The sequence below is a fragment of the Cinclus cinclus genome, chromosome 3 (assembly GCF_963662255.1).
Source record: "Cinclus cinclus chromosome 3, bCinCin1.1, whole genome shotgun sequence".
Taxonomy (NCBI): Eukaryota; Metazoa; Chordata; class Aves; order Passeriformes; family Cinclidae; genus Cinclus; species Cinclus cinclus.
In genome coordinates this window covers 104,563,612-104,588,195 of record NC_085048.1, presented here as the reverse complement: position 1 = coordinate 104,588,195, position 24,584 = coordinate 104,563,612, and the positions used below count along the sequence as shown (strand labels likewise).

The 24,584-nt window shown below is 36.9% G+C and overlaps 1 protein-coding gene across 1 annotated transcript in view; it reads left to right on the top strand.

Annotated features, from left to right (window-relative positions):
* Nucleotides 1–24,584, top strand: part of USP34 (ubiquitin specific peptidase 34) — a 110,825-nt gene that overhangs the window by 68,738 nt on the left and 17,503 nt on the right. Inside the window, exons 35-62 of the mRNA XM_062489052.1 lie at nucleotides 303–385; nucleotides 1,466–1,506; nucleotides 3,245–3,369; nucleotides 4,462–4,614; nucleotides 5,320–5,424; nucleotides 5,909–5,964; nucleotides 6,067–6,187; nucleotides 7,294–7,477; nucleotides 10,551–10,714; nucleotides 11,695–11,760; nucleotides 12,879–13,025; nucleotides 13,114–13,170; nucleotides 13,266–13,343; nucleotides 14,004–14,098; nucleotides 15,072–15,244; nucleotides 15,567–15,720; nucleotides 16,491–16,569; nucleotides 17,433–17,486; nucleotides 17,585–17,680; nucleotides 18,680–18,744; nucleotides 18,843–18,918; nucleotides 19,016–19,063; nucleotides 19,427–19,558; nucleotides 20,702–20,782; nucleotides 21,952–22,037; nucleotides 23,158–23,326; nucleotides 23,410–23,484; nucleotides 24,066–24,217. Of these exons, the coding sequence (XP_062345036.1) occupies nucleotides 303–385; nucleotides 1,466–1,506; nucleotides 3,245–3,369; nucleotides 4,462–4,614; nucleotides 5,320–5,424; nucleotides 5,909–5,964; nucleotides 6,067–6,187; nucleotides 7,294–7,477; nucleotides 10,551–10,714; nucleotides 11,695–11,760; nucleotides 12,879–13,025; nucleotides 13,114–13,170; nucleotides 13,266–13,343; nucleotides 14,004–14,098; nucleotides 15,072–15,244; nucleotides 15,567–15,720; nucleotides 16,491–16,569; nucleotides 17,433–17,486; nucleotides 17,585–17,680; nucleotides 18,680–18,744; nucleotides 18,843–18,918; nucleotides 19,016–19,063; nucleotides 19,427–19,558; nucleotides 20,702–20,782; nucleotides 21,952–22,037; nucleotides 23,158–23,326; nucleotides 23,410–23,484; nucleotides 24,066–24,217 (2,915 nt within the window). The remainder of the gene's footprint in view (nucleotides 1–302; nucleotides 386–1,465; nucleotides 1,507–3,244; nucleotides 3,370–4,461; nucleotides 4,615–5,319; nucleotides 5,425–5,908; nucleotides 5,965–6,066; nucleotides 6,188–7,293; nucleotides 7,478–10,550; nucleotides 10,715–11,694; nucleotides 11,761–12,878; nucleotides 13,026–13,113; nucleotides 13,171–13,265; nucleotides 13,344–14,003; nucleotides 14,099–15,071; nucleotides 15,245–15,566; nucleotides 15,721–16,490; nucleotides 16,570–17,432; nucleotides 17,487–17,584; nucleotides 17,681–18,679; nucleotides 18,745–18,842; nucleotides 18,919–19,015; nucleotides 19,064–19,426; nucleotides 19,559–20,701; nucleotides 20,783–21,951; nucleotides 22,038–23,157; nucleotides 23,327–23,409; nucleotides 23,485–24,065; nucleotides 24,218–24,584) is intronic.

Below are 24,584 nucleotides of genomic sequence, written 5' to 3'. Positions count from 1 at the left end.
ATGTTTTTACTAAAAGGATTGAATAAATGGTTGATTTTCCTATTCAGTTAAATTGTCTTCCGTAGAGAATGAAATTTTAGCATCTAGACCTAGTCAGTGAAACATGGGATTTTAGGTCTACTTTAATAAAACCAGTAAATTGTTAACTGTGAAGATGCTGTGATTTGCCTTTGGCTCTTCCTCCTCTGCACAGGTGGGTTTATTTAGATTCACACAGTGTGTATAATTGAAAAACAGATCAAAAAGCTTGTTGTTATATTAACTTGTTTTTTTTTTTTTTCTTTCGACTTCAATTTTTAAAGGTGTTTCTTGTACTTGTCCAGGGAACCAGTTTGATTCAGCGACTTATGTCAGTTGCTTATACATATGACAACTTGGCACCTAGGTACAATATCTTTTTATTTTTGTGATAAAGCTGATCGAGTGTGCGCATTTTCATCGCTGCTTTCGTTCACAACTCCAGGGCTCTTCCAGCTGTGGTCCCCATTGACAGCCACATCAGAAATTGAGCTCCAGAGGCTGTAGACTTGCTTTTCTTAGTTGCCTCCTGTGGTGGCAGAGAGGAGAGGGATGAGAACTCTGTGGTCAAGGTGCAAGGCATGGGTGTATATAAACTATAAATGACATAAGTTCTCATGCCAAAATCTTTATTTTCTCCAGAGCATTTTCAATTTCAAGCCAGTGTAAAGGAGAAATTAAAATAAATTCACTTTCATGTTGCTTAGTCATCTGCCAGATTTGACTTATTTTTTCCATCCTGCTGATACCGAAGACAAAATCTGACCTATCGAAGATTTTGGTCTTGTTGCCTTTTTGTCCTGAGAAAAGCAATTCTGTGTAAGGCTGCATTGTGGCAGACTGATGCTGGGGAGGTCAGGTTTTTGCTACCTTGGTGTAGCAGAATTGATTCCAAGTGATGGATAATTGTTTTACCATTTTTTAAAAAGATTGTTAAGGACATTCAGAACATTTCCAGTCTGCAAGTGTGCTTAACATTGACCTCTAGTTGAGTTGCAGGAATAATTTTTAAGTATATATGCTATATTTTTGGTTTCATAACCGTTTATTGTAGTTTATACAAAATGGAAGTAAATAAATAGAAACATTTAAAGTTTGCAAATGTTTATTCAGATGTGGTTTCTTTATGAAGAAAACTAGATTTCTTCTGTATTGGTCAGTTCTTAGCTCTGACATCTCTATTTTGATTAAAATTAAGGGTCTGTGGGTACTTCTTGACTTTTAATCTTGTAATCAGTAAAGCTTTGTGGGGGTGACTTGAAGGTTTTCATAGCTTTATTGTTGCTAATTTTGAATACTGCAAGCAATGAATCCTTTTAAGGTGAATGATTTTCCAAGTGGTTACTTAAGAGTAACTGTGTTGTGCCTTGTGTGTACTTGTGTTTTTGAGTGATAATCTGTTATATTCTGTGATGAAATTCAAATGATTTTCTCTTCTTCCTGTCAGGGTGCTGAAGGCTCAGTCTGATCACAGGTCAAGGCATGAAGGTCAGTGCTCCTAAACAGCTGTGTCAGGAACTAATAATAGGGACAGTAAATTGATGATGATTTATGATTTTTATTTATTCCACCATTAGAATGCTGGAAAATTGTTTTACTCCAAGGAAATATCCGTGGTTTTTGAGTGAAATCCAGTCTGGGTTTTCCCCTGATCTAATTTCGGGCCTAAATCCAGTTCAGGTTTTTTCCCCAGTCTGGATTCAGGGTGAAATCAGGTCATGGTTATTCCCTGATCCACTTTCCAGGGGAAATCCAGTCCGTGTTTCTCCCCCCCCCCCATCTGGATTTTCTGTGAAATCCGGTCAAGGTTTTTCTTTAAGCCACTTACTTCCCAGGAGAAATCCAGTCTGGGTTTTCCTTCATTCCTAATTCCAGGTGAACTCCGGTCCGGGTTTTCTCCCAAGCAGGTTTCCCAGCTGGTTCCTGTCTGGGCTTTTCTTGCTCCTGTTTCTGGCTGAAATCTCATCCAGATTTTCCCGATCCACTTTGCAGGCTAAATCCCATCTGGATTTTCCCCCATTCTTACTCCCACCCCTGATCCCCAAACTTTACCTAAGATAAAGCATCACTAAGAAGGGGGGAAACTCAGTTTTATTTTGAGAGTGAAGCTGAAGCAGGGGTTGGAAGCATCTTCTGCTCAATGAGTTTCTCCATGGGCAACAGCTGTTTCCCTCTTGCTGAAATATTTCTTACTGGGCTTGTGGCAGAAATTCCATGTGAGAATTTCCAGCTCAAGTTGCGTCACTGAGGAGAACAGCAAATACAGACAAATCCCATACAGCACTTTATCCTGCATTAAAAACCAATGGCAGAGGTATCCAGGCAGGATCCTATCAAAATGTAACACTTTGCAAAGAAGAGGAGGAGAAATTTAGGTGGAATTTAGGAGACGATGAGAAGGCTACAAGGAATAAACTCTTCTTGCACCTGAAAAATGGAAATTAGACCTTATTCCAAGAGCAGATTTCTTTATTCTGCTGAGAGGAAAAGCTTTATTGGCAGGACAAGTGGGAGTTCTACCCCATAAAAAGCTGTCCTGGACACCCTTGGTTGCATCTGTAATTGAGTGTTCAGGCCTTGTTTGCTGTGAACAAGTCCCAGTAAATATTGGTCCCAGAAACTGCTGTCATTGGGTGGGTCTGTGCTTGGGTTCCTGCTGCTGACAGTCTCTTATAAGTAATGAAAGATGAAGAATGGTTTCTCCATTGATAATTCCTTTAAAAAAACGGGATATTTGGAAGTGTAGTCTCTGAAAGCTTGCTGGCCTTATTACCAGAGGAAAGGTGACACTGGAGCACTGCAAAACACTCATTACTCTGATTTCCTTACAAAGACGCTACCTAAGAATTTCCAAAGTTCCTTGAAGGCTGCAAGATGATTGCAGTGGAACTTTTGTTTGAGGCAACACAAATGCGGCCACAGAAATTAGTACAAAACAGGAAATAAGTGTGAAGATGTGATGCAAAGCACCAGCTCACAGGGTAAGAAGAGCTTTAGGAAAGGAGACTGCCACTCACTGGTAATATTTAATGTAATTGATGGTCATCATTGGTACAGTGACCAGTATTTAATCAGCATATTGGTAAAACTTAGATTTCTTTTGTATTCTAAGTGCCAATAAAGATTTTTAGCTTGCCTGTTAGTGTGACTCAAATATAATTTTGGACTGTGCAAGCCTTCCACTCAAAAAGCCTTTGCTTCTTGTGGGGTTTCTCTCCTCTTTCAGTCACTCACTATTCCATGTGGCTCTTGGTGAGCTGGGCTCACTGCTGCTCCTTGGTGAAATCCAGTCTGGCTGACAGTGACCATTTGCAAGACTGGCTCAAGAAACTCACCCTTCTTATTCCAGAGGTACAGTAATGAGGAGGTTGTTACATTCCTAATTAGTGTCATTAACTTTGGGTTGCCATTAAATTCAAGACAAGCGTTTTCCTGCTAAAAGTGGCAAGATCTGCTTCAGTTACTTGCAATGCTGTGTAAGAAATGACCATTGGAAGGTGGCACATCTGTGGTCGGTGGCAAACTGGGTTATAATCTCTCACTTTATCCTTGGCTTCTGTTTGAAGGTCATTTTCTCATTGTAATTTGTTGAAATTTCTGGGTGATGCCACCTGATTTGAATTAGCTTGAATGTACTTCCCCAGTTATGTTTTTTACATGATTGGATTTTTTTTTACTGTTTATTTTTCTATACTTAGAACCACAAAATGAGGTGAATGAGAATTGATACACAAATTTTTGTCATGACCAAAGCTTTCTCTGACTTTAAGTAATTTTTTCTCATGTAATAAAGGCTTAAAAATTACATCAGTTATATTCACAGTAGATTATTTTTGTATTTACCGGTGTTTGCTTAAAGGTGCAAGGTGGACATGATGTGATAATTCTTATCTGTTGTTTTATTACTCAAACACAGAAAAAGCTTTCAGGCTGGTTCCATTTAAAATCCCTGGAAATGAGAGAGTGCAAACTTCCCAAGTTTGTTTGACTGTGGATGTTTTTCTTAACAAAAGAAAGAAGAAGATAGTTCTTCTAGTGAAATTAAATTAAGTAGGAGTTACAAATGAGTAAGGGTAAATTCGGGATTCACATAGGATTTCTTAATTTGTCAGATGTGGTATTTTCTATTCTAGTCACTGTAATCATTCCCATAGAAAATGCATAACTTGAGACACAGGGCACAGACAAATCATCTTTTTAATTAGAATAGCATATTTTGCATATTTCTGTAAGCAGTGTAAATATTATATGTAATATAATTATGTTACATGTATGTAATATAATATGTGCACATTATATGTAATACCTGTTTTAGAAAGACACATTCAAGCCTGATAACCTTATATGTATTATAAGAGGAATTTGTGTACCTGTAAAAGAAATGGAAAAGAAAAAATATTCCAAATAGCATGTGTGGTCATGTAATTTTTTTATTTTTCCTAGACTGCAGTTCGCCATGAGTCTTGCAATGGTTTGTACAAATTATCTCTCTCTGGCCTGGATGGGGGAGACTCAATCAATCGCTCCTTTCTGCTGCTGGCTGCGTCAACCTTGTTAAAATTTCTCCCTGATGCTCAAGCTCTGAAACCAATTAGGGTAAGAATTTAAGAACTGACAAGACTTCCTCAAAGATAAATTTAAATACACTTTCTTTAGTATAAAAACTAAAAATGATAGCGCATTATCATTGTGTCTGACATACTCTTTCAGATACACGAGATAGGAAGGCTTCTGGTTTATATGTTTCCAGAAACTTTCTGAAAGTGGTTAAACTGTGACACTGCAGTAATTTACATCTTGGCTGGGCCTGGAGAAATGCCGAACAGCTTTTAGGAAATACTCTTGTTCTTAAATTTCAATGGCCACATACACAGATACGGTAAAAAAGAGTTGAATTAAAAGAAACCAACAGAGGATTTTGCAATATTTATCTCTTTTTCAGGAGAGTTTAAAATTAGAGATATAGTGACTAAGTTAAATCAGGCCAAGTTTCTCATGTTTTGTCTAGTCTAATCCAGAGTATTTTTGTGATTTGCAGTGGGTGGGATGAACTCCACACTGTTCTACAAATCTTTTATAGGTCTCGCAGATCATCCTGATAATTTTTCGAGAAAATAAATAAATATTGCAGAAGAAAAATACAGTGCACACTGTTACCATTGTAAAATACATTGTTCTTGCACTTACCCTAGAGGCTTGGAGAAAGTAATACTCTTGCAACACAGTTACTGGCTTCACTGTGTTTTTTTAATACAGTTATTTTGTTTTCTCCTTCTGAACAAAAGTAATTTCTTTCCACAGATAGAGGACTATGAAGAGGAAACTGTACTGCGACCTGGTTGTAAGGAGTATTTTTGGCTGCTGTGCAAACTGATTGATAACATTCATGTCAAAGATGCAAGTCAGGTGGGTTTGCCTTGCATTCATACCAATGTTTATTGCTTTTAATTTGTGTCTTCAGACATTTTTTCTTACGATCTGATGGGCTGCTGTGAGCAGCTCTTGGATGTTTTCCATCTCCCTGTTTACTCTGATGTGTATTTAGTAGCTCTTGGAAGCTTCAGGTAGTGACTCTGTAGTGTCAAGAAAGAGGAGTTGTTATAACACATGAAGAAGGTGAACCTAGTTGAAGGTCACAGACATGGGAATACTGTAATTATCTGTGAGAGTCACTGTTGATAATTCCAAGGAGGAGCTAATCAAATACTTGATTAAAGCTGAAAGAGTTAAATTCAGTTAGCAGCCACTTAGCAGAATTTACAAACCTTAGAGCATGCTTGAAAATGAGTTTTAATTATCTCTGTTTTTCTGTATGCACTAATGAAATTTCCTCCAAAATAAGTCCATAATTCTCTCCCATTTTTGTTCCATTTTCTTTATTTTGAATCAGACAACCCTGCTTGATTTAGATGCACTGGCAAGACACCTTGCTGATTGCATTCGGAGGTGAGCTTTGCCTACAAGAATTTCACTTGGAATTTGTATTGTGTTTATTGTTGGTGGGACAGAGCTGTGACATTCCTTCTCTCCCTGTATGTGCATATCCAGCAGAGAAATCCTTGACCATCAGGATGGGAACATAGAGGATGATGGACTCACAGGGCTGCTTCGCCTTGCAACGAGTGTTATCAAGCACAAACCACCCTTCAAATTTTCTCGAGAAGGCCAGGTGAGAAGGACACTGCAAGACCACTGAGAGATCAAAATAGTTCCTTTTTTACCATATTTTGATTGCAGGGCTCAATATCTGAAAGTGTGTCATGTTTCTGACCTTAGGATGACAGACAGACCCACACATATTCCTTTATGAACCAGTCGCACATAACAGTTCTTTCCCTTTCTGTGTAATTCCAGAATAGAAGTCTTCCATCCCTGAAGTTTTATGTATTTTCATTTATTATCTTTAAATATTTTTATTATTGATCAACATTAACTGGGCTATCTGATCTAAAAGTAACACTTAAGCTCTATGCCTGTGCAGTGGCAGAGATCTGTTTCAAGATAATTACATTCCACCTGTGCTTGTAAGGTGGGAAAGTTGTAAGACAGGGGAAGTTGCTAAAAAACTTTTTATTTTATCTTTGAGAACTGTATTGTCTTAAAAAAAAAAAAGCGCAAACTGTGTGTAAAACTGATTTAGACTGTTTTTTTATGTGGACTCCATAGAACTTATTATTGGGCCTTTTCAGCTGAAAAGTGAAAAAGTAGGCCTTGGTGTCTAATGATGATGTTTATATCTTGTCTGTTTATTCTGTTACCATAAAATTATTCTGAATGTAATTTGATTGTCCAAATGTGACATTGCTGACACTGGATAAGTGTATTTTACTTATGGAGAGCTTGCAGATTAAATTAGAGTAAGAATTCAATTCACAAAGTGCAGTGTGGAGGAGGATGTGGAAATTAAAACAGAGGTATGCAAAGGTCAGATTTCTGTAGCTTGGATGTATGGAAAGCTTTAGAAAAGCTTGAGAAAATAGTCTTAAAAGTTACTGAAAATCTGTGTCTGGTTTGTCAAGTTATCAGTCATAAAACCAATCATATTTTGTTATTCTTTTCCAATTGACGTGTTCCTCTTTAGACTATAATATGGTTACAGTGCACTTTATGCAATATAAATTGTTGAAATTTGTGATTCAGAATTTGTATTCAAGTCAGAAAGTCCTGCATGATAGAGGTCCAGGAAGTCTACAGAAGTTCCTAGAGAATTGTTAATATATGATTTTTCTTTTAAGAATTCAAGCTGCTAAATGTGCCAATTTAACTGTTTTCCAGGAGTTTCTTAGGGACATCTTCAATCTCCTGTTCTTGCTGCCTAGTCTGAAGGACAGACAACAGCCAAAGTGCAAATCCCACTCCTCAAGAGCTGCTGCTTACGACTTGCTGGTGGAAATGGTGAAAGGCTCTGTGGAAAACTACAGGCTGCTCCACAACTGGGTCATGGCACAGCACATGCAGTGTAAGAACCTTAGGCACAGATGCCTTTGGAGTGTTTCATGGCCACTAACACTGCCCTGGGAATTCCACTTTACAGCTCTGCTGTTTATCCCCTGTCACCTGGAGCAGTGTCACACAAGTGGTGGCATCTTTTGCTCACCTAGCAGATCAAATCCCTGTAATAATTTTCATATCACCTGTTCTTAAATATGGGTTATTTAGAGTGTGTGATCCTGTAAGATGACATGTACACATGGGTACCATGGGATTTTACATGTTTCATCCTCTTGTGCTGGATTTTGATTTCCCTTTTTCCTTTCTAACATGAACCATGGAATATTTATACATAAACCAAAGTATAGAACCACATGGAGGTACTGGAGTTACAGTCCTGTCATGTTTTCAGAACCTCTGCTATCACTTCAGTCGGTACCCAGATGCCTGCACAAAGCAGTTTTGCTGTGCCCCTTGGCTTCCATGCTTCCTGCCTTTTGGAACAGTTCCTGTGTATAATATGGAAATCATGAAAATTTCAAGTTGGTTAATATTTTATTTTTGATTTGCAAATCCTCATTATACATTTTTAGCTTGCTAGATTTCCTTTCACACGCCTGGTTTAAATTTCTCTAACCTGAGGAATTAATAATCTGTGGAATTGATTTTAGTGCCTTACGATTCAGCAAGCAAAAGAGAAATCTGATCATAATAATGTTTTGTGTTCTATTCTCATATGCCTGGGGCCTTCCAGTGTCTCCTGTGCTCAGAACAAATATGAAGAATATATTTTATGAAAATATTGGATATTTATGTTTTCTGCTGAGGTTGTCTCTATCTCTCCTGGTGCAATCATTTGTTTCTTACAATTAGTGTTTTCTTTGCTCCAAATCTTAGTAATTTCGTGGCGTTCAAGTTTTCTGTAACGTTTACCACAGTTGTTACCTTCTTCCAAACACTTCCCTAGACTGTTCTATCCCAGGTTCTCCAGAGTCATCTGCTCTGTGCTCCTGCTGCATATCCAGTATTTCTCACTTACATGAATGTTAACTTTATTACAACAGGCACAGTGCTGCTCTGTCTGTGTTGTGCACCCAACACAGGACTTGTGATACCTTTTTTGTTTAAGACCTTGTTATTCCATTGATGTGATCCAAAGATTATTGAAACTGGGCTTTTCCACTTTGTTACCCCTGTGTAATCTTACTAGTCTTCAGAAATTGTAGTCTTCAGCCTATCCCTCCATCCTTCTTAGGAGAAACATTAAGGGAAATACTATAAATTTCTGTCCTGTCTTTGGTTTTAATGTGTTTTCTTAACAGGGAGGACTCCCAATTCATTCAGGTTGATCTTAGAGAAGGGTGGATTTATGTATCTTCAGTTGTTCATGACATTTCTTGAGATGTTTTGGAGTTCTGCTTCTTTAAAGCCTGATAAACCCATTCAGTTCAAGGAGTAGGTACTTGATTTTCCAGCAAGTTTAAGATCATGTCTGGTGTTAAGGATGGAGCAGGAGCATCATCAGAAGGTGGAATATAAAAAAATGCATGGTCATTCTGAGAGGAAAAAAATCAGCTTTAGTTTGCTTAAAATAGAATGTGAGCATTGCAAGTTTGGTTTCAAGTTTCCCCATCTCTTCCTGAGAAAAAGCTGGTTTCTATAACAACAGTGAGGAATAAAGAAGATAGACATCATCGAGCCTCAAATTTGCTTTTCTACTGAAAATCCATATGCAAGAAGGAAACATTTTATTACACAAATGAAGTCAGTCACTTAAAAAAAATCCCAGGGTGGGGAACACGGGGTCATCCTGAGAAGGTCCTTGTGAAATTCCTGAATGCTCTTTGTCAGATGGAAGGAGGTGGAAGATCCTCCCAGCTGCTCTGTGAAGTACAGAGAAGTCAACTCTGCAGTTACTGCATTATGAGCTCTAAAAAACGAGAGATACGGAGTCCTTACATCAGAAAGGGAGAATTAGGATGCTGTAATTTTGGGATTGCAGTTAAGGGAGGGCATTTTGGATTATTCTGCCATGCTAATAACCTTCTTTAGGAGGTGAAAGTGCAGGGGAGGTTTGTTTCAACTGGCTGACCAGCCCAGATAACCTGAGGTCACACTACTGAGATTTGTTGAAGCAGGAGAATTAAAACCTCTTTTCTTCCCTCCTTGAAGCTTCAGGGTTAGTGTTTGTTTTAGTGCCAATGCCAAAATGAAGATTACAACTATTATTTGTTGTGCAACAGATTATCTTGTCGGTCTGGTCTCTGAAGATGTGAGGATGCCAAATAGTTTCCTGAATTTCTATCTGATAGTGTGGACTGAGAAGAATCCTTAATGAGTCTTTCATCTGTGACAAAGTAATTGAGGATTTAAAGTTTAAATCTTCAACCCCTCATAGCTTTTATGGATTGTAAAATAAATCCAGACTATTTTTGCTTTCGTTTTCTTTTTCCCCTCTTTATTTGAAAATATACTTCAGCAGAGGTGCTGAATTATTTGTGGGTCACACTGTATTTTCAGAGAATGACATATTTGGGGATGAGTAGCAAAGCTGGATGCATTGCAGGGGTTTGTGTCCAACTTCTTGCATACCAAGGAAGATTGTCTAAGCTGGTTACCATCTTCCTGACAGGTAGATGAGAACTTTCCCATTCTTCTGATTTCTTGGCAGCCATATCAGAACAAGGCTCTCAAAAGAGTCACTCAGCCCTGCCAAACTTGTCTGGTGCCTCCCTGTGTAAGAAATCCATCATTACATCCAGTATGTAATACAGGGGAATAGAAAGCTTAGAGGAAAAGAAAATGGCTTTTTCAATCTGATTCACCTGTGCTTTGGAGAGCACAGTGAGCCTCTTGCAGCCCAGAGTGGTGTGGCAGGAACGCTGCTGCTCTATCCAAAGATTCTGAAGATTTTCCTGAGGAATACGCAATCCATTTTCCTGAAGATCAGGCACAGTGTGGCTCGTGCCTGTAAATGTGCACTGTATAACCAGGTGGCATTTTATTAGTGTGAACATCAAGCTTTTCATTGTATTTCTATTTTTGCAAATTGCACTTTGAATTTACTGTTTTCCTGCCTGTGTGATTGGTGCTTTTCACAGCTTCCCATGCACCTTACAAATGGGATTATTGGCCACACGATGATGTTCGTGCTGAGTGCAGGTTTGTGGGTTTGACCAACCTTGGAGCCACGTGCTACTTGGCCTCCACTATTCAGCAGCTGTACATGATCCCAGAGGCCAGACAAGCAATTTTCACTGCAAAGGTGAGTGTGAGGCTTGGATGGAAATTTACGTTCAGAATCAGTGCAAATACAGAAAAAATGCAGATTTGCTTTTAAGTCCTACATCTAGATAAATAGTATTTCTTCAGCATTTAGTCAGCTTTTTGTGTAGTTGGATCCTTCTGCTGGTGTCTGAAGTGAAGAGATTTTTTTCTTAAATATTTAATGTAGTAGGTTCTTAAGGTAGCACCGAAATAAAATGTTCTAAAAGTCATATTTACATTGCTTTCAATTAGGTTGATTCAGGTTTGAGTTTATGTGAATTGTCTGTTGTTTCTTAACTGCTGATTTGTCATTTTGTTAAGAATTCTTTTTCGTGAGTGTTTATAAAGTCCTGGAGCACTTATCTCATGCTACCAGAAGTACAGCAGGTCCTGTACATTATCATATATTAGTTAACTTCCAGAAGTGCAGTATTGCCACTTCTATCTCTTCATTGTAAGAGAGAAAGTATCATTTTGGTCCCTGACATCAGCAGGACTGATAGAATGTGTGAAACACCCTAATTGGCAGTGACCTTGATATTTTCTGTTATTGTTCATTACTGGTACTTGTCATGTAATTTCTGGATTTACCATTTGTAAATGCAAATTAAAAACTCAATAAGAGAAGCTGCAGGTCTGCACAGGAAATACATTATGGAGAAGGCTGTGTAAATTTTTTTTAATTATTCCAAAAACACTAATACTTTGTAATACTTTCCCAAAAGCTCCTACCTGCAATAAATTTTTGAAAGTAGAATTTTTTTCTTCTCAGGTTTAATGTTGACACACCAGAAAAGGTGTAAAATAAGTATAAAAATTCTAAATGTAAGATAAGACTGTGTTCATGTACACAGTCATTTTTCTAATGGTCTTTAATAAAGTAATTGGGTTTTTATTTGAGTGTTACATCTTTTTAATATATGTTTTTGGCAAATATTAAGCAAAAAGATCAAGTTGTCTTTTATTAATTTCTATTAGTATTCAGAAGATATGAAACACAAGACCACTCTACTGGAACTCCAGAAGATGTTTACATACCTAATGGTAGGTCTGAAAGAGGGCATTTCAGAAATTGTCCTATTTTAGAGATTCTTTGTACGTAGTTCAGGTGAGTCAGTGAATTGCAGAGGTGTTGGGGAGGTGGAGTTTTCCTGGTGATAAAATACATTATTTTTGTTCATTGCATTTTCCTTGCTCCAATATTTGAAGACTTACCCATTGGAATACAGCAAAATTTTGAGATTCCAGGACTAGACAAAATTAAAGCAGTTCCCAGGTGTTCACTGCTGTTAAAACAGTGAAACAATTCTGAAGTAATGAAAAAAACTGGAGGAGAGTTGGGTGCCTTGACACTGGTTTTGTGTAAGAAATTCACAACCACTTTGAAGACAAATGGGGAAAAGAATCTCAACTTGTAATGCCTCCCATGAATCATAGAAATTATCAAATTAGGTGTTCACATAAGCAGAAAAGAATAAAGGAACATGAAGTCTTAACCAAGACTTACCATTATTTAAATCTTGAAGAAAGTCTTTATCCTAAAAAAGGCAATATTTACAGGAGGTGCTATCCTGCTATACATCCTTAAAAGAGAACACAGTAAAGAAGTTCTGCATTCCCAGTGTGCAAGGCAGTGGAACGGGGATGTATTCTAAAGAATTGCTTTATACTGCAAATTCTTTTCTCTGGCTAAACACATCCTGTTGAAAACTAGATGAAGACATAGAGGAATGTGAATGAGAATTGAGCACTTAGCAAGATTTAAGTCAGCAATGTCCAGAAACACATAAATACAAGCTGATGTTCTCATATTTTGTGTCTGAACAGATCTGCAGAAACTGCATGTGTCACATCTTCAGCCAAAATACTTTATTTTAATGATTCGTTTTATGAAGTATTTACTAAATATTTTAATATTTTTAATAATGATACTTTACTCACTGGCATCATGATAATGGTTATGAATTAGTTAAAAACTGCTTTGCATTTCAGCAGAAACATTTAAACATTTAAGAAACTATCCTGCCTAATAAGCATATTGTATGTAAAAGATTTCTCTTTTGAAACAGATATTCATATATGTGTGTGTGTTATATCTGTGTAACTTGAAAATAAAAGGATTTGGGGTTGATTTGGTTTTGTTTGATATCTTTTATCCAAAGGAAAGTGAATGTAAGGCCTACAACCCAAGGCCTTTCTGTAAAACCTACACCATGGATAAGCAGCCCTTGAACACTGGAGAGCAGAAAGACATGACTGAGTTCTTCACTGACCTAATAACAAAAATAGAGGAAATGTCTCCAGAACTGGTGAGTTATTAACAGGGAGGAGATGGGAGCTTGAAAACTTACAGATTTGCTCAAATTTCCTTGACAGAATTTATTCATTCATTCACAGAAAAACACAGTAAAAAGTTTGTTTGGAGGTGTTATCACAAACAATGTCGTTTCTTTGGTAAGTGTTCCCTCTCTAGCTGATCTTTTAAAGACAATTTTTTTCTAACTTCTCAAAAAATGTTATTTCATTGCTTTCCTCTTGCATTTGTTCAGGACTGTGAGCATGTGAGTCAGACAGCTGAGGAGTTCTACACAGTGAGGTGCCAGGTGGCAGATATGAAGAATATTTATGTAAGTAATGTCAGGCTGAGATGAATCTCAGATCTCACAAAGGGCATAAAACACTGCCACACACTTGAAGGTGTCAATGCTTTTTGTCTGCACTCCAGTTTAGGGGTGTTTTGATGTTGATATTATGAGATAATTGCTGTGTGCCATCATCTGGATCTGACAGTAGTCACTGACTATTGTTTTACAGTCAATAATCACTATTTACTTGTTTTAAATATGCTATACGGCCATTTTATGTGAGAAATATAAATGTCAAAAGAGTTAACTTTTACAAGTACTGTTGCTTATTAAGTTAATTTAAAGCTTACACAAGCATAATTCCATGTTTTTAAGCTTTATAAACAGCCATTAATCCCTACACTTGACATTTGAATTTAAAGGATTTGAATTCTGTGAGACAGCTTGGAATATTGAGTACCATTTGTATGAGTTGGTTCCTTAATTCTGTGTGTGGGTTAGGAACTGGTCTTCCTGTCAAACTCTTAGTTCAGGTGTGTGCTCCTCTGTGAAAAAATTTGGGGCTTTATTTTCATAACTTACAGAAATGTTAATTAAATTCGAAGTAAGATTGAAAGGGAGGGATTTGGAAGCAGGCCATGTAAGCACAAGATACAAATATCCAAGATAAATGTAAACTCCTCTTTTGTTTGCTCCATGTAGGAATCTCTTGATGAAGTAACTATTAAAGACACCTTGGAAGGTGACAACATGTACACGTGTTCTCACTGTGGGAAGAAAGTGCGGGCTGAGAAAAGGTGTGCCTAAGAAGAAATAAACATTCTTAATTCTTCTTTCTAGTAAATCACTGAAATTCCCTTTGGAATCACAGTAATCCTTTAGATGGAGCAGGACTGCTCTTTCATTCAGTTTATATCATGTAGGCCTATAAGGATGTGAACCCTGTGCAAATCACAAATTAGAAAGAAATCAAATTTCCAAAACAAAGAATCTAAAGTATCTTAGCAAAAGACACAGAAAAACGTTCATGACCTTTCTTAATTTAAAAAAAACCCAGAAATTAGTACCTTTTGAAACATTAGTCCCGAGTTCAAAATACTAAATGCTTTCAGAGGCTGGTTGGCTACTCATTATGGAAGATAATTGCTTAGGTTTCATGTCACTCTGAAATTTTAAAATAAAATCTGTAGCTTTAGAAGTGTTTCCATATTTTGAAAAGTCTGCTTATAAAGAGAAAGTAAATTAAAATTTTATGTTGTCTCTTGGTATTGCAGCTAAGAAATTTCTTTGTTAGAGTTGGAAAACCTTGTTTTAAATGACATGGGTGAGAGAGTAACTAACTTGAAAATAATTTTTGTGAATGTTATGACGTTTAATGCAGGAGATGTTCTGCCATGAAATTTGTCTTCTGGAAGATGGTTACTCCCTGCAGTGAGGGGATTTGAATTGTTGAATTCATTCATACCTTATTTTATGATATTATTTTAGAAAACTGGTTCCCGCAATATGAGTAAATGTGCTGTTTCTTCCAAGGTACAATGACAGCCTAAATAGAATTAATGATAATTAATTAATTTAATGGGCTAAATTTGACCTTCCTGCTGCCAGTCAGTCTGCCCTGCTCTGGGGCACTATAAGAGCTGAATTTTATATTTATGTCTTTGCAACGAATCTCCAGTGTTCCATTTGAAATAACTGTTTAAAATCTCTATGAAAATACAATTCACCGTGCTAAGTTTTTGTAAATCATGTTTATTTGTGATCCTTCAGGGCATGTTTTAAGAAACTACCTCGTATCTTAAGCTTCAACACCATGAGATATACATTTAATATGGTCACCATGATGAAGGAGAAAGTCAATACTCATTTTTCATTCCCTTTACGTTTGGATATGACACCCTACACGGAAGATTTCCTCATGGGAAAAAACGACAGGAAAGAAGGTTTGCTCATAAAATGGATTCAGCAAGCTTTGGTGCTCTATCTGTGTATTTATCCATGTATTTCTCTGTGTAGTCACTTCCCATGTACAGAACGGAAGCAAATAAAATAGTTTTAATCAACCTATATTCCCAAAGTCACACTGCGTTTCACAAAAGAAAAATGGCCAATTTTTGCTTTCAAGTATGGTTTAATTTGAATTAATCTTACATTTGTTCATGAATTATGAGAGGAATTGCAAAGAGTTACATACAGTTTGTTGCTAATGTTGAAGTTTGGGTGTTTAGGAAATAACTGATTAAATATGGTGTTGAATTCTTTCAGGTTTTAAGGAAGATGGTGGATATCTGAAGGAAACTGAGAGTTATGAGTATGACCTGATTGGTGTGACAGTTCACACAGGAACAGCAGATGGGGGGCATTACTACAGTTTTATCAGGGACATTGTAAATCCTCATGCTTACAAAAACAACAAGTGGTGAGCTATGCCATTTATATTTCCGTATTTTTAATAACTAAAGCTTGTTGGCTTTCTTAGATGCAGGTGTATGGGGCTACATCCTGTCGGTTCCTGTGGAAAGCACAGGATGTTGGAATTTGATAGTTGTAAGGATATTAATCTGTTATTGTTCTACAGGTCAGCAGCCAGGAGATTTGTGTGGTCACTTGGACACAGGAGTGACAGGGAATGCTGTGCTGGCTTCAGCACAGCCATGGATTGCTTCCTGGTGGGACTAGATTTGAATTCTTTCAGTACAAAAGATTTCCTAGATTCTCCTTCCTGAAATCTGCTTGGTACCTTGGATGAGGTTCCAGCTGCATTTCTGGATGTAGAATTCAGGAAAGGGAAGTAACACGGACATGGAAAGGAGGAGGGAGAAGGAAGAAAGCAGGGAACACTCTGCCTGCTATTTGTGGATGTGGTATGACCATTTATTACTGGAGCCCTAGAATAGGAGACAAGGTTTCCTCTATTCCTGTTGTCTAGAATAGCCAGAGCAGTTCTGAAACAGGACCAGCCCATGACCAAATCCCTGCTCCACTGGGGATCCACAGCAGTACCTCCTTGTTTGATGTTATTAGAACGAAGTCACTTTGGGACCAGATTTTCATTTGCTGGGATCTAAACAAGACATTAGAAATTAATAGGAATATTTCGATCTGAGGAATCTTTGGAAGTGCTCATTAGGCTTTATTTGCCTCTAGAAAAGAGCAGCAGTTGTTTCAAATCTTCTTCCTGCCTTGCAGGTACCTTTTCAATGATGCTGAAGTTAAACCCTTTGATTCTGCCCAGCTCGCTTCTGAATGTTTTGGTGGAGAAATGACTGTAAGTTGTGACCTGAATTTTTGCTATGTTCAACTCATCCAGTATCTGTTACAACCCAGGTCTTTGTATGAGATTTTATAAGGAAGCTGTCAGAAGTATAGTACAGGTATTACTAATGAAGCAAAGTTAATTAGTGAGGTGCCTCTCCAAACAAGACTTATTTCTTTACTAGATCTGTTTTTTATCATACCATTTATTCAGGTATAAAAAAATGAGTCTGAAGCTAATTTAGGAATCCTTGCTCAGGGTGGCTGCTTAGCTCAGACCATTGTTGAAGGAATAATTACTTCAAGCTTAGGTGTAGTCTGGAAAAAAAAGGGGCATTTTGATCTTTGTCTATGCTTTGTGTCACTGCCTGTGACATCAGTTGGAATATTTTTACACATTATTAATAACAAACTGCACTCAAATGTTCTCAGGTTGTGCCTGAATTGATCATTATTTATAGCTGTGTACATGATCTAAAGCATATTATAGATAATACAGTATCTTTCTGAAGTAGCCCTGTGCATAAGACAACTTCTCTTCTGGGAAAGACAATATGCTGAAATAAATCCAAAAAATTCCTTTGTTTGGCACATGGATAAAATATTTTCAGGTGCCTCTAAAAAAGATGTGTCAGTGAGATGGATGAGCCAGGAAATTGCTTGGGATGGAGGTAGAGTACTTGCATAGTAGCTTTGAAAATTCAGAAGAGGCCACTGTAGAAGAAAAAAAGAAACAAGACTGCTTTGAGCAAGAACTAAATTGGCAGCAACCCTCATAAATGTAATGAAATAAATGTGCAAGTGAACTATCACAAACTGTTACAAACTAAAACATTAAAAAACTTGTAATTAATGCTTTTGCTTTCTTTATTACAGACAAAAACTTACGATTCTGTTACTGATAAATTTATGGACTTCTCCTTTGAAAAGGTATTTCTCTTCCAAACCCTTGTTCTATGATTATATTTCTGATTTCATGATTTCTCTCTCAAAGCACAAATTATACAGATTTTTTTTTCTCTCTCAAGACACATAGTGCTTACATGCTGTTTTATAAACGGATGGAGCCAGAGGAAGAAAATGGCAAAGACTACAAATTTGATGTTTCATCAGAATTGCTGGAGGTACAAGTTGATTTGTTTTAACACCAGTTTTAAAACACTCTAGGAGGCCCTGAACACATCAGAAATCGGAATAAACATAGGAAAGCAAAAATAATATGTTATCACTAAGGTGACAGTCCTTTCATTTCACTGTCTTCCTTAGGAGATTGTCATAGGATAAGAAGGGAATTACGATTTACATTTTATGTGAATTTTGGATATTTTCTCATTCTGTCTTGTATATGGGATAAATCCCTTTTTACCACAAGAAAATCTAATGTCCCTGCTCTCTCTGCCCAGAACTGTTCCTTCAGTATCTGCCACGTTTTAGGTTATTAATGTCAAAATATCTCTTCATTCCTAGTCAGCAAATCAGATCATGCTTTTATCCTTCTTGGTCTTGAAAATATTAATAGTTTTTAATATATCTTTTATATATATAAAATATAATAAATACAATATAAATATAAAGATATATCTTTAAAAATATAGTATCTGTTATATTTTAATAGCGAGTTAAGAGTTTAAGCTGTTTTGCTGTGAAAATCACTATGAATTGTTGTGATCAAAAGCTTCGCTTTAGAGAGGGGAACAGGGGACATAGCATGAAATCCTGTTCTGGTTTAATGATGGAGATTTGAATCTTACTCTTTAGGAATTTGTCAGAAGTTCTCATAGCTCATCAAGCTTTGGGTTAGACTTTAGCTGTGATTCTTTTTAAACTTGTTGTTCGCAAAATTTTAGCCCAAAAGTCTGAATAATTAAGTTGTAAAAATGAGGCCACAGAAAGAGGAGAAGGGTTTGGAGCTCTGTTCTGCAGTCCCATGGCAGGCAAAACCAATATTAAGGATACTATGAATAAAACAGCTTTAAACTAAAGAAAGTGCCTTCAGAAATAATTTTTCATACAGAAAAACTTTGGGTTTTCTAGCCCTGGAATCATTTAAGTATTTTAAAAATCATGCTTAAGTAGTGAAAAAAACTGCTTTCTTGTATCTGATGGTAACATTTTTTCTTCAGTGGATATGGCATGATAATATGCAGTTCCTTCAAGACAAGAACATTTTTGAACATACATATTTTGGGTAAGTGTTTTTATTTTTTAACGTAATATTAATGCTTCTTTTCTTCTTGCAGATTATTATTATTTCTTTTAATTAACAAATAAAATTACTGACTCTAGGTTTATGTGGCAGTTGTGTAGTAGCATCCCAAGTACACTACCAGATCCAAAAGCAGTTTCTCTGATGACAGCAAAGGTAAGGATTTCCAAAGAATCTCATGTTCTATTAACTGTTTCCTTGTTGACATTTTAATTCATGCATTCTAAATTAATGGTGCCATTTTTTTTTCCAGTTAAGCACTTCCTTTGTACTAGAGACATTTATTCATTCAAAGGAAAAGGTATTCGATTTACTTGTAAATTCTCATTAAGTAGCTGCATGAATCTAGTGAAAAGCAGATCTGTACTTTCCATTTTAAAAGTGGGATTTTGAGCTGTAAAATTACCATATATGGTGCAAAGTTAATGTTTAGAGTGTTGTTTACCACATTTATAGTGAGCACTGCACAATGGAATATAATGTGTATGTAAAAATGTATGGACTGGTATTTATCTGTAGGTGCAATGTATTATTAATTCATAAAATGTTTATTTTTAATATATTCTTAGGATTTGATGCTTTATTGGACCATATAGAAATGTTTAAAGATTATGCTGGAATTCATTATTTGAAGTTACAGTTTCTTCTGTATTTCTTTTCACAGCCTACAATGCTTCAGTGGATTGAACTGTTAACAAAACAGTTTAATAACAGTCAGGCAGCTTGTGAAGTAAGTGACTTAGGAACTCAGCAAAGTACAAACCAACTTTCTATATATTGTTTAACTTTCCTGGAGGTTCGTATCCCTGGAATATTTTGGACTATGAACTACTGTATTTGGTATATTTGTGCTCTATGAGATGAAATTCATGCTCTCTGATTACTGCAGATCCTGGGGAATGACTTAACTTTTATTTGCAGAAACTTATGTTGAGACCACAGGCCAAAATAATTTTGTCACTGGAGTAAGAGAGAGCCAGTGTCATAAACTGTTTGATTAATTATTACTTAGTGATTTGTGTGATGAAGATAAGCTTAAATTAACTCACACAAGAGACAGGAGGATCAAAGAATTCACTGTGGTGTTGTTGAAAGCAATTTTGAGATACTGAAGAAAACTTTGAGAGTGTTTCTGTGATAATTTAAAGTACAGGAGACCAGCACAGACTGCGTCCTTGCCTTAGACTATCCAGTAGAAAGGATTAAATCCATTATTCTTTTATAAATCCATTATTCTTTTATAAATTGATTCTAGGTTGATAAATTACTTGCCATTCAGTATTTGGGTGTACAGTTCTCTCAGTGGGGTGTAGTCCTAAGATGTTTGAAGACATTTAATATAGTAAAGAATACTCTGGTACAATTAAAATAAAAATAAGAACGTTGATTCTTTATTTTAAACTGTTTTTCCTTGTGACTCAAACAAAATTCTGGGAGCCAGAAGACTGAGCTGTGTTATTTGCTGAGTCTGACTCGGAATGAGTCATCCTCTGTTAGTTTTAGACTTTTTTGGGTCTCTGGAGGCCGTGAAGCTTTTCCACATGTTAAAATGCAAAAGGGATCTAACTTGGGAAGCTCTGTTTAATCCTGTCACCCTTCTCCAAGATTCTTCAGGTTATGCTTTATTGTAAGCATAGATTTTATGCTGTTGACATCACTTTGCAGGATAATGTGTTCTTCCAGATAATTTTCTAATGGCATGCAGAGCACAGGGATAGGAAGATACCAGATATAAATTTATATTGCTGTTTATTGCTATTGATCTTTTTCTTTATTCCTTCATGCACAGAAGGCATTTTAGATTTCCCTTGGATTAAAACTTGCCTATTCCTTAATAATAGTAACATCGATTTCTCTTCAGACTTTAGTATCATGCAAAAAAGAAGATTGGACTAGAGCAAGTGTGGAACAAAACTAACACAGTATGTATCTTCTGCAGTGGTTTTTGGATCGTATGGCTGATGATGATTGGTGGCCAATGCAGATTCTAATAAAGTGTCCCAATCAGATTGTGAGGCAGGTAAGAAAAAAAGTTCCTTTCCAAGTCAGGTGACTGCTTGAGCTGTGACCAGAAACAGACAATTATGATGGCTGTGATTCTGTCAGGTCTCTTGAATACCTGTAATTGCCTGATTCTTCTCCATTCTTGCAAATTATTTAGGGAAGGTATTCGGCCATGGGAGTGTTAGTGTTTGAAACAACCCCAGCGTAGTTGTACAGTCAAGATCACTAAATCACTGTAGATGGAAATTAAGGTTTCTATGAGTCCCTCATGATCTCTACAAATCTGAATGCTTTACATGAAAAAAATTCATTTTCTGAATTAATTCAGCAACAGTTCATCAAACTCCACCTTCAGAAAACAAACAGAAAAGGATCAAACTGTTTACATTCAGTACTCCTCAGAGCTCCAGTTTGAAACTTTTGTAGTAAATTTTTGTGGGTAGAGGTAATTTTACAATACCATGCCACAAAGCTTTGTTAATACCCTTTTCTGGGAATACTTTTCAAAAAAAAACAAAACCCTGTAGTTGTAGCATTTGAACATTCACAAGTCCAGCTATTACTAGTGTCACTTATAGGTGTCCTTTCTTTGCACGTTGTTGAGGTATAAACTTGACCAGTTACTTTATCTCACCTGAATTCTTCAGTTGGATTTCTGGTTATGAAAGTGATATTTCCATACCGACCCATACATAGTTTTTGTGTGCAATGCATCAGTAAAAGAATATAATTCTGGGAATTTGGGGAAATAATAATGGGAAAATTCTATGCAAGGTCTTAGGCAAGATCTTCTCCTCGTGAATGCTTTACAAAATAAAAATTACTGGAAGGAATTTCCTTCAAATTTTCACATGAATTCCTATGAGCCAGCAGCAAAATTAAAGAAATCTTGCCAGAAATATCAAAATGTTCCAGAAAATAGAGATATAAGAAAACAAATAGTGTCATGTTTTGGTGCACACCAATATTAAAAGCTGGGTTTATGGTTCCTCTGTGACATCTGTTCATAAAAAACGAGTTTGACTCTTCTGTTAAAATACAATCTCAGCTTTGTCTTTCGGACTTTGAAGTTGTGAAGAGCTGGCAGTGGGACTTGAAGACAGAATATTCTTTGCTTAGGAATGACATATTGACCTTTTTGTAGAGGACTGAAGGTATGGAGTTCATTCCCTTCTCCGTTTGCAGATGTTCCAGCGCTTGTGTATCCACGTAATCCAGAGACTGAGGCCAGTACATGCCCACCTTTATCTGCAGCCAGGAATGGAAGACTGGTAAAATAAACCCCCTGCAAACTTCTGTTCATTCCATGCATTGCTGCAGCTGCTTTTATTAATGAGTCACTCCAAACAGTCATAGAAAGCTGAAATAGTGCTAATTGTTCTTCATTATTCTGCCCAAGCTGCTCTGATTGATTTAAAAATACCAGTAGGCTTGCAAAGGGCAGTGTCAAATAGTTTGAAACAATTGTTGCCTTAGAGTAGGTTTTCAGTATGGTCTTTATTTTCTCCGTCACTTGGGACACTGCAAGTGTAAGTCTCACTCCTTGGACTTGAGATTCCTACTGTGAATTGGATCTCGAGGCCCAAAGGTAGAAGTTTTTATTTGTACATCCTTAAAAGAGTTTGGAGATCAGCAGTTAATCCTACTACTAAATCATAGGTTTTGTCAAAAAGGAGGAAGAACCCTCTTGGATTCTCCTTTGCTCTGCTTATTATCAAGAAAACTGTCACTTTAACTCCACTTATAAATACTTAAACTCTTTGATACATGATGAGAAGAAAAAGTGGTTTTACTTTGACCCCTTGTGTTAAAGCTGTGATTGTGATAATCAACTTTCTCCAGAGCGAAAATGGCAGAGTTAGTAATAGCTATGCTGCCATATCAAAATTCAGGACATGAAGATGCAATTTTCATGGCAAAAAGTAGAATTTAATTTGCTTTGGAAGCCTTACTTGAGTCTGTGACTTGGTTTTGTTCAGTGTCAAGATCCAACCTTGAGCAGATGCCTGAGGCTGCAGGTGGATGTTCTCTGCCTTGCAAGGATGCTCTGTGTGTTCAGGAGGGTGCCTTGCCTTGGTTCCATAGCTATGATTGTATTCTCGTTAAATGCAACAAGCAAATGAAGAGGATGATTTTAAGGAGGAGATCCCCAATACTGTTCTAAGAGTTCTTTTCCTGAGCAGCATCTTGATTCAGAACACTAATTTGAGGAACCTTTCAGCCTTTCAAGTGCCTGATGCTCCCTGTGGTTGGGCTGTGTTGTTACCCAGGCTGTGGACAGGGGTGAGAGCAGGAATTTTGGTGAATTCCTTTGTTTGGAGCACCTCAGGATGACTTTCTGCTCAGTGTACTGTGTGAAATACCCACCCTGGCTGTTGCTGTTACTGGCAGCTCGGATGACATGGACGGGCCCGTGGAGGACATTGGGAGCCGCTCGTGCGTCACGCGCTTCGTGAAGACCCTGCTGTCCATCATGGAGCACGGCGTCAAACCCCACAGCAAACACCTCACTGAGTACTTCGCCTTTCTTTATGAATTTGCCAAAATGGGAGAGGAGGAAGTGAGTACGGCTTTGGATTTGGGGAGTTGGTGGTGTCTGTGCACGGATGTATTTTCAAGTAATTCCATCCATGCATTTTTCAGAGCCAGTTCTTGCTCTCTCTGCAAGCCATATCCACAATGGTCCATTTCTACATGGGAACCAAAGGGCCTGAGAATGTAAGTTTGAGTATTTTATATAGCAGGAACTAATCTTTCCTGTTTTACATCTTGTGATCATTACTGCTGTGTGTGTTGAATCATCTTTCAGCTGTTAAATTAAAATTGCTTCACTTCCAGCATTTTTTTCAATGTTTAAGTGAATGTAATATTTTAAAAAATCTGTTGAATTGACTATTATTGTTTAATATACAAACAGGTACTGAGTAAAAGCAATAAAGCTGCCCTTAACTTGATACTAATGGTAATGCTATTAAACAATTAATTACTTGCTCCTATTGTACAACTTAGGTTCTTAAATTTACCTGTTTGTTTTGTTGAATAGACCACATCTTCAGCCAGCCTACCTCTTGAATTTGTACATACAATTTCACTTCAGCAAAGTGAATGTCTCAGTGTGAAAATCAATTGATCATATACTTGTCTGGTTTTTGGTTTTCACCTGAACATGACCTGGTTCATGAATCAGTGAACCCGATTCATGCAAGTTGATGTTGTTTGCAATAATGGACAGAATATGAAAAGGCTCTCTGAAATGAAGGCTCAGCATGTCCACACTGAAATTCTCTGTTTTTCCTTAGCCCCAGGTTGAAGTGCTTTCTGAGGAAGAAGGGGAGGAAGAGGAGGAAGAGGAAGATATCCTTTCTTTAGCAGAAGAGAAATATAGGCCTGCTGCTCTTGAAAAGATGATTGCTCTGATTGCTCTTCTGGTGGAGCAGTCTCGCTCAGAAAGGCAAGAGCTTCTGAAAAAAATACAGTTTAGAATTTATAGTTCAGAAAGGAGTCAGAGATTTTATGGGTTTGTCTGAGGGTTTTATTGTGGGCTTTTTTAACAGCATAAATAAGCTTGTATATGAGCCCATTATATTTTTAAATAACTAAAAAAGGGTTTTATCACTGTTGACCAAATGAAAGACTTGGGTTAAATACTTGAACACATCCAATTGCCCACATTTGGTTTTCTTTTTTTATCTCATTCAACTACAACTATTTTTTTTGTTCAGTTTTACATCAACACCTTTATTGTCTCTTGTATACTGTGATACCGAAGAATATGAATTAACACACAGTCCTGAGTGTCTCCCTAACCATAGTCATGG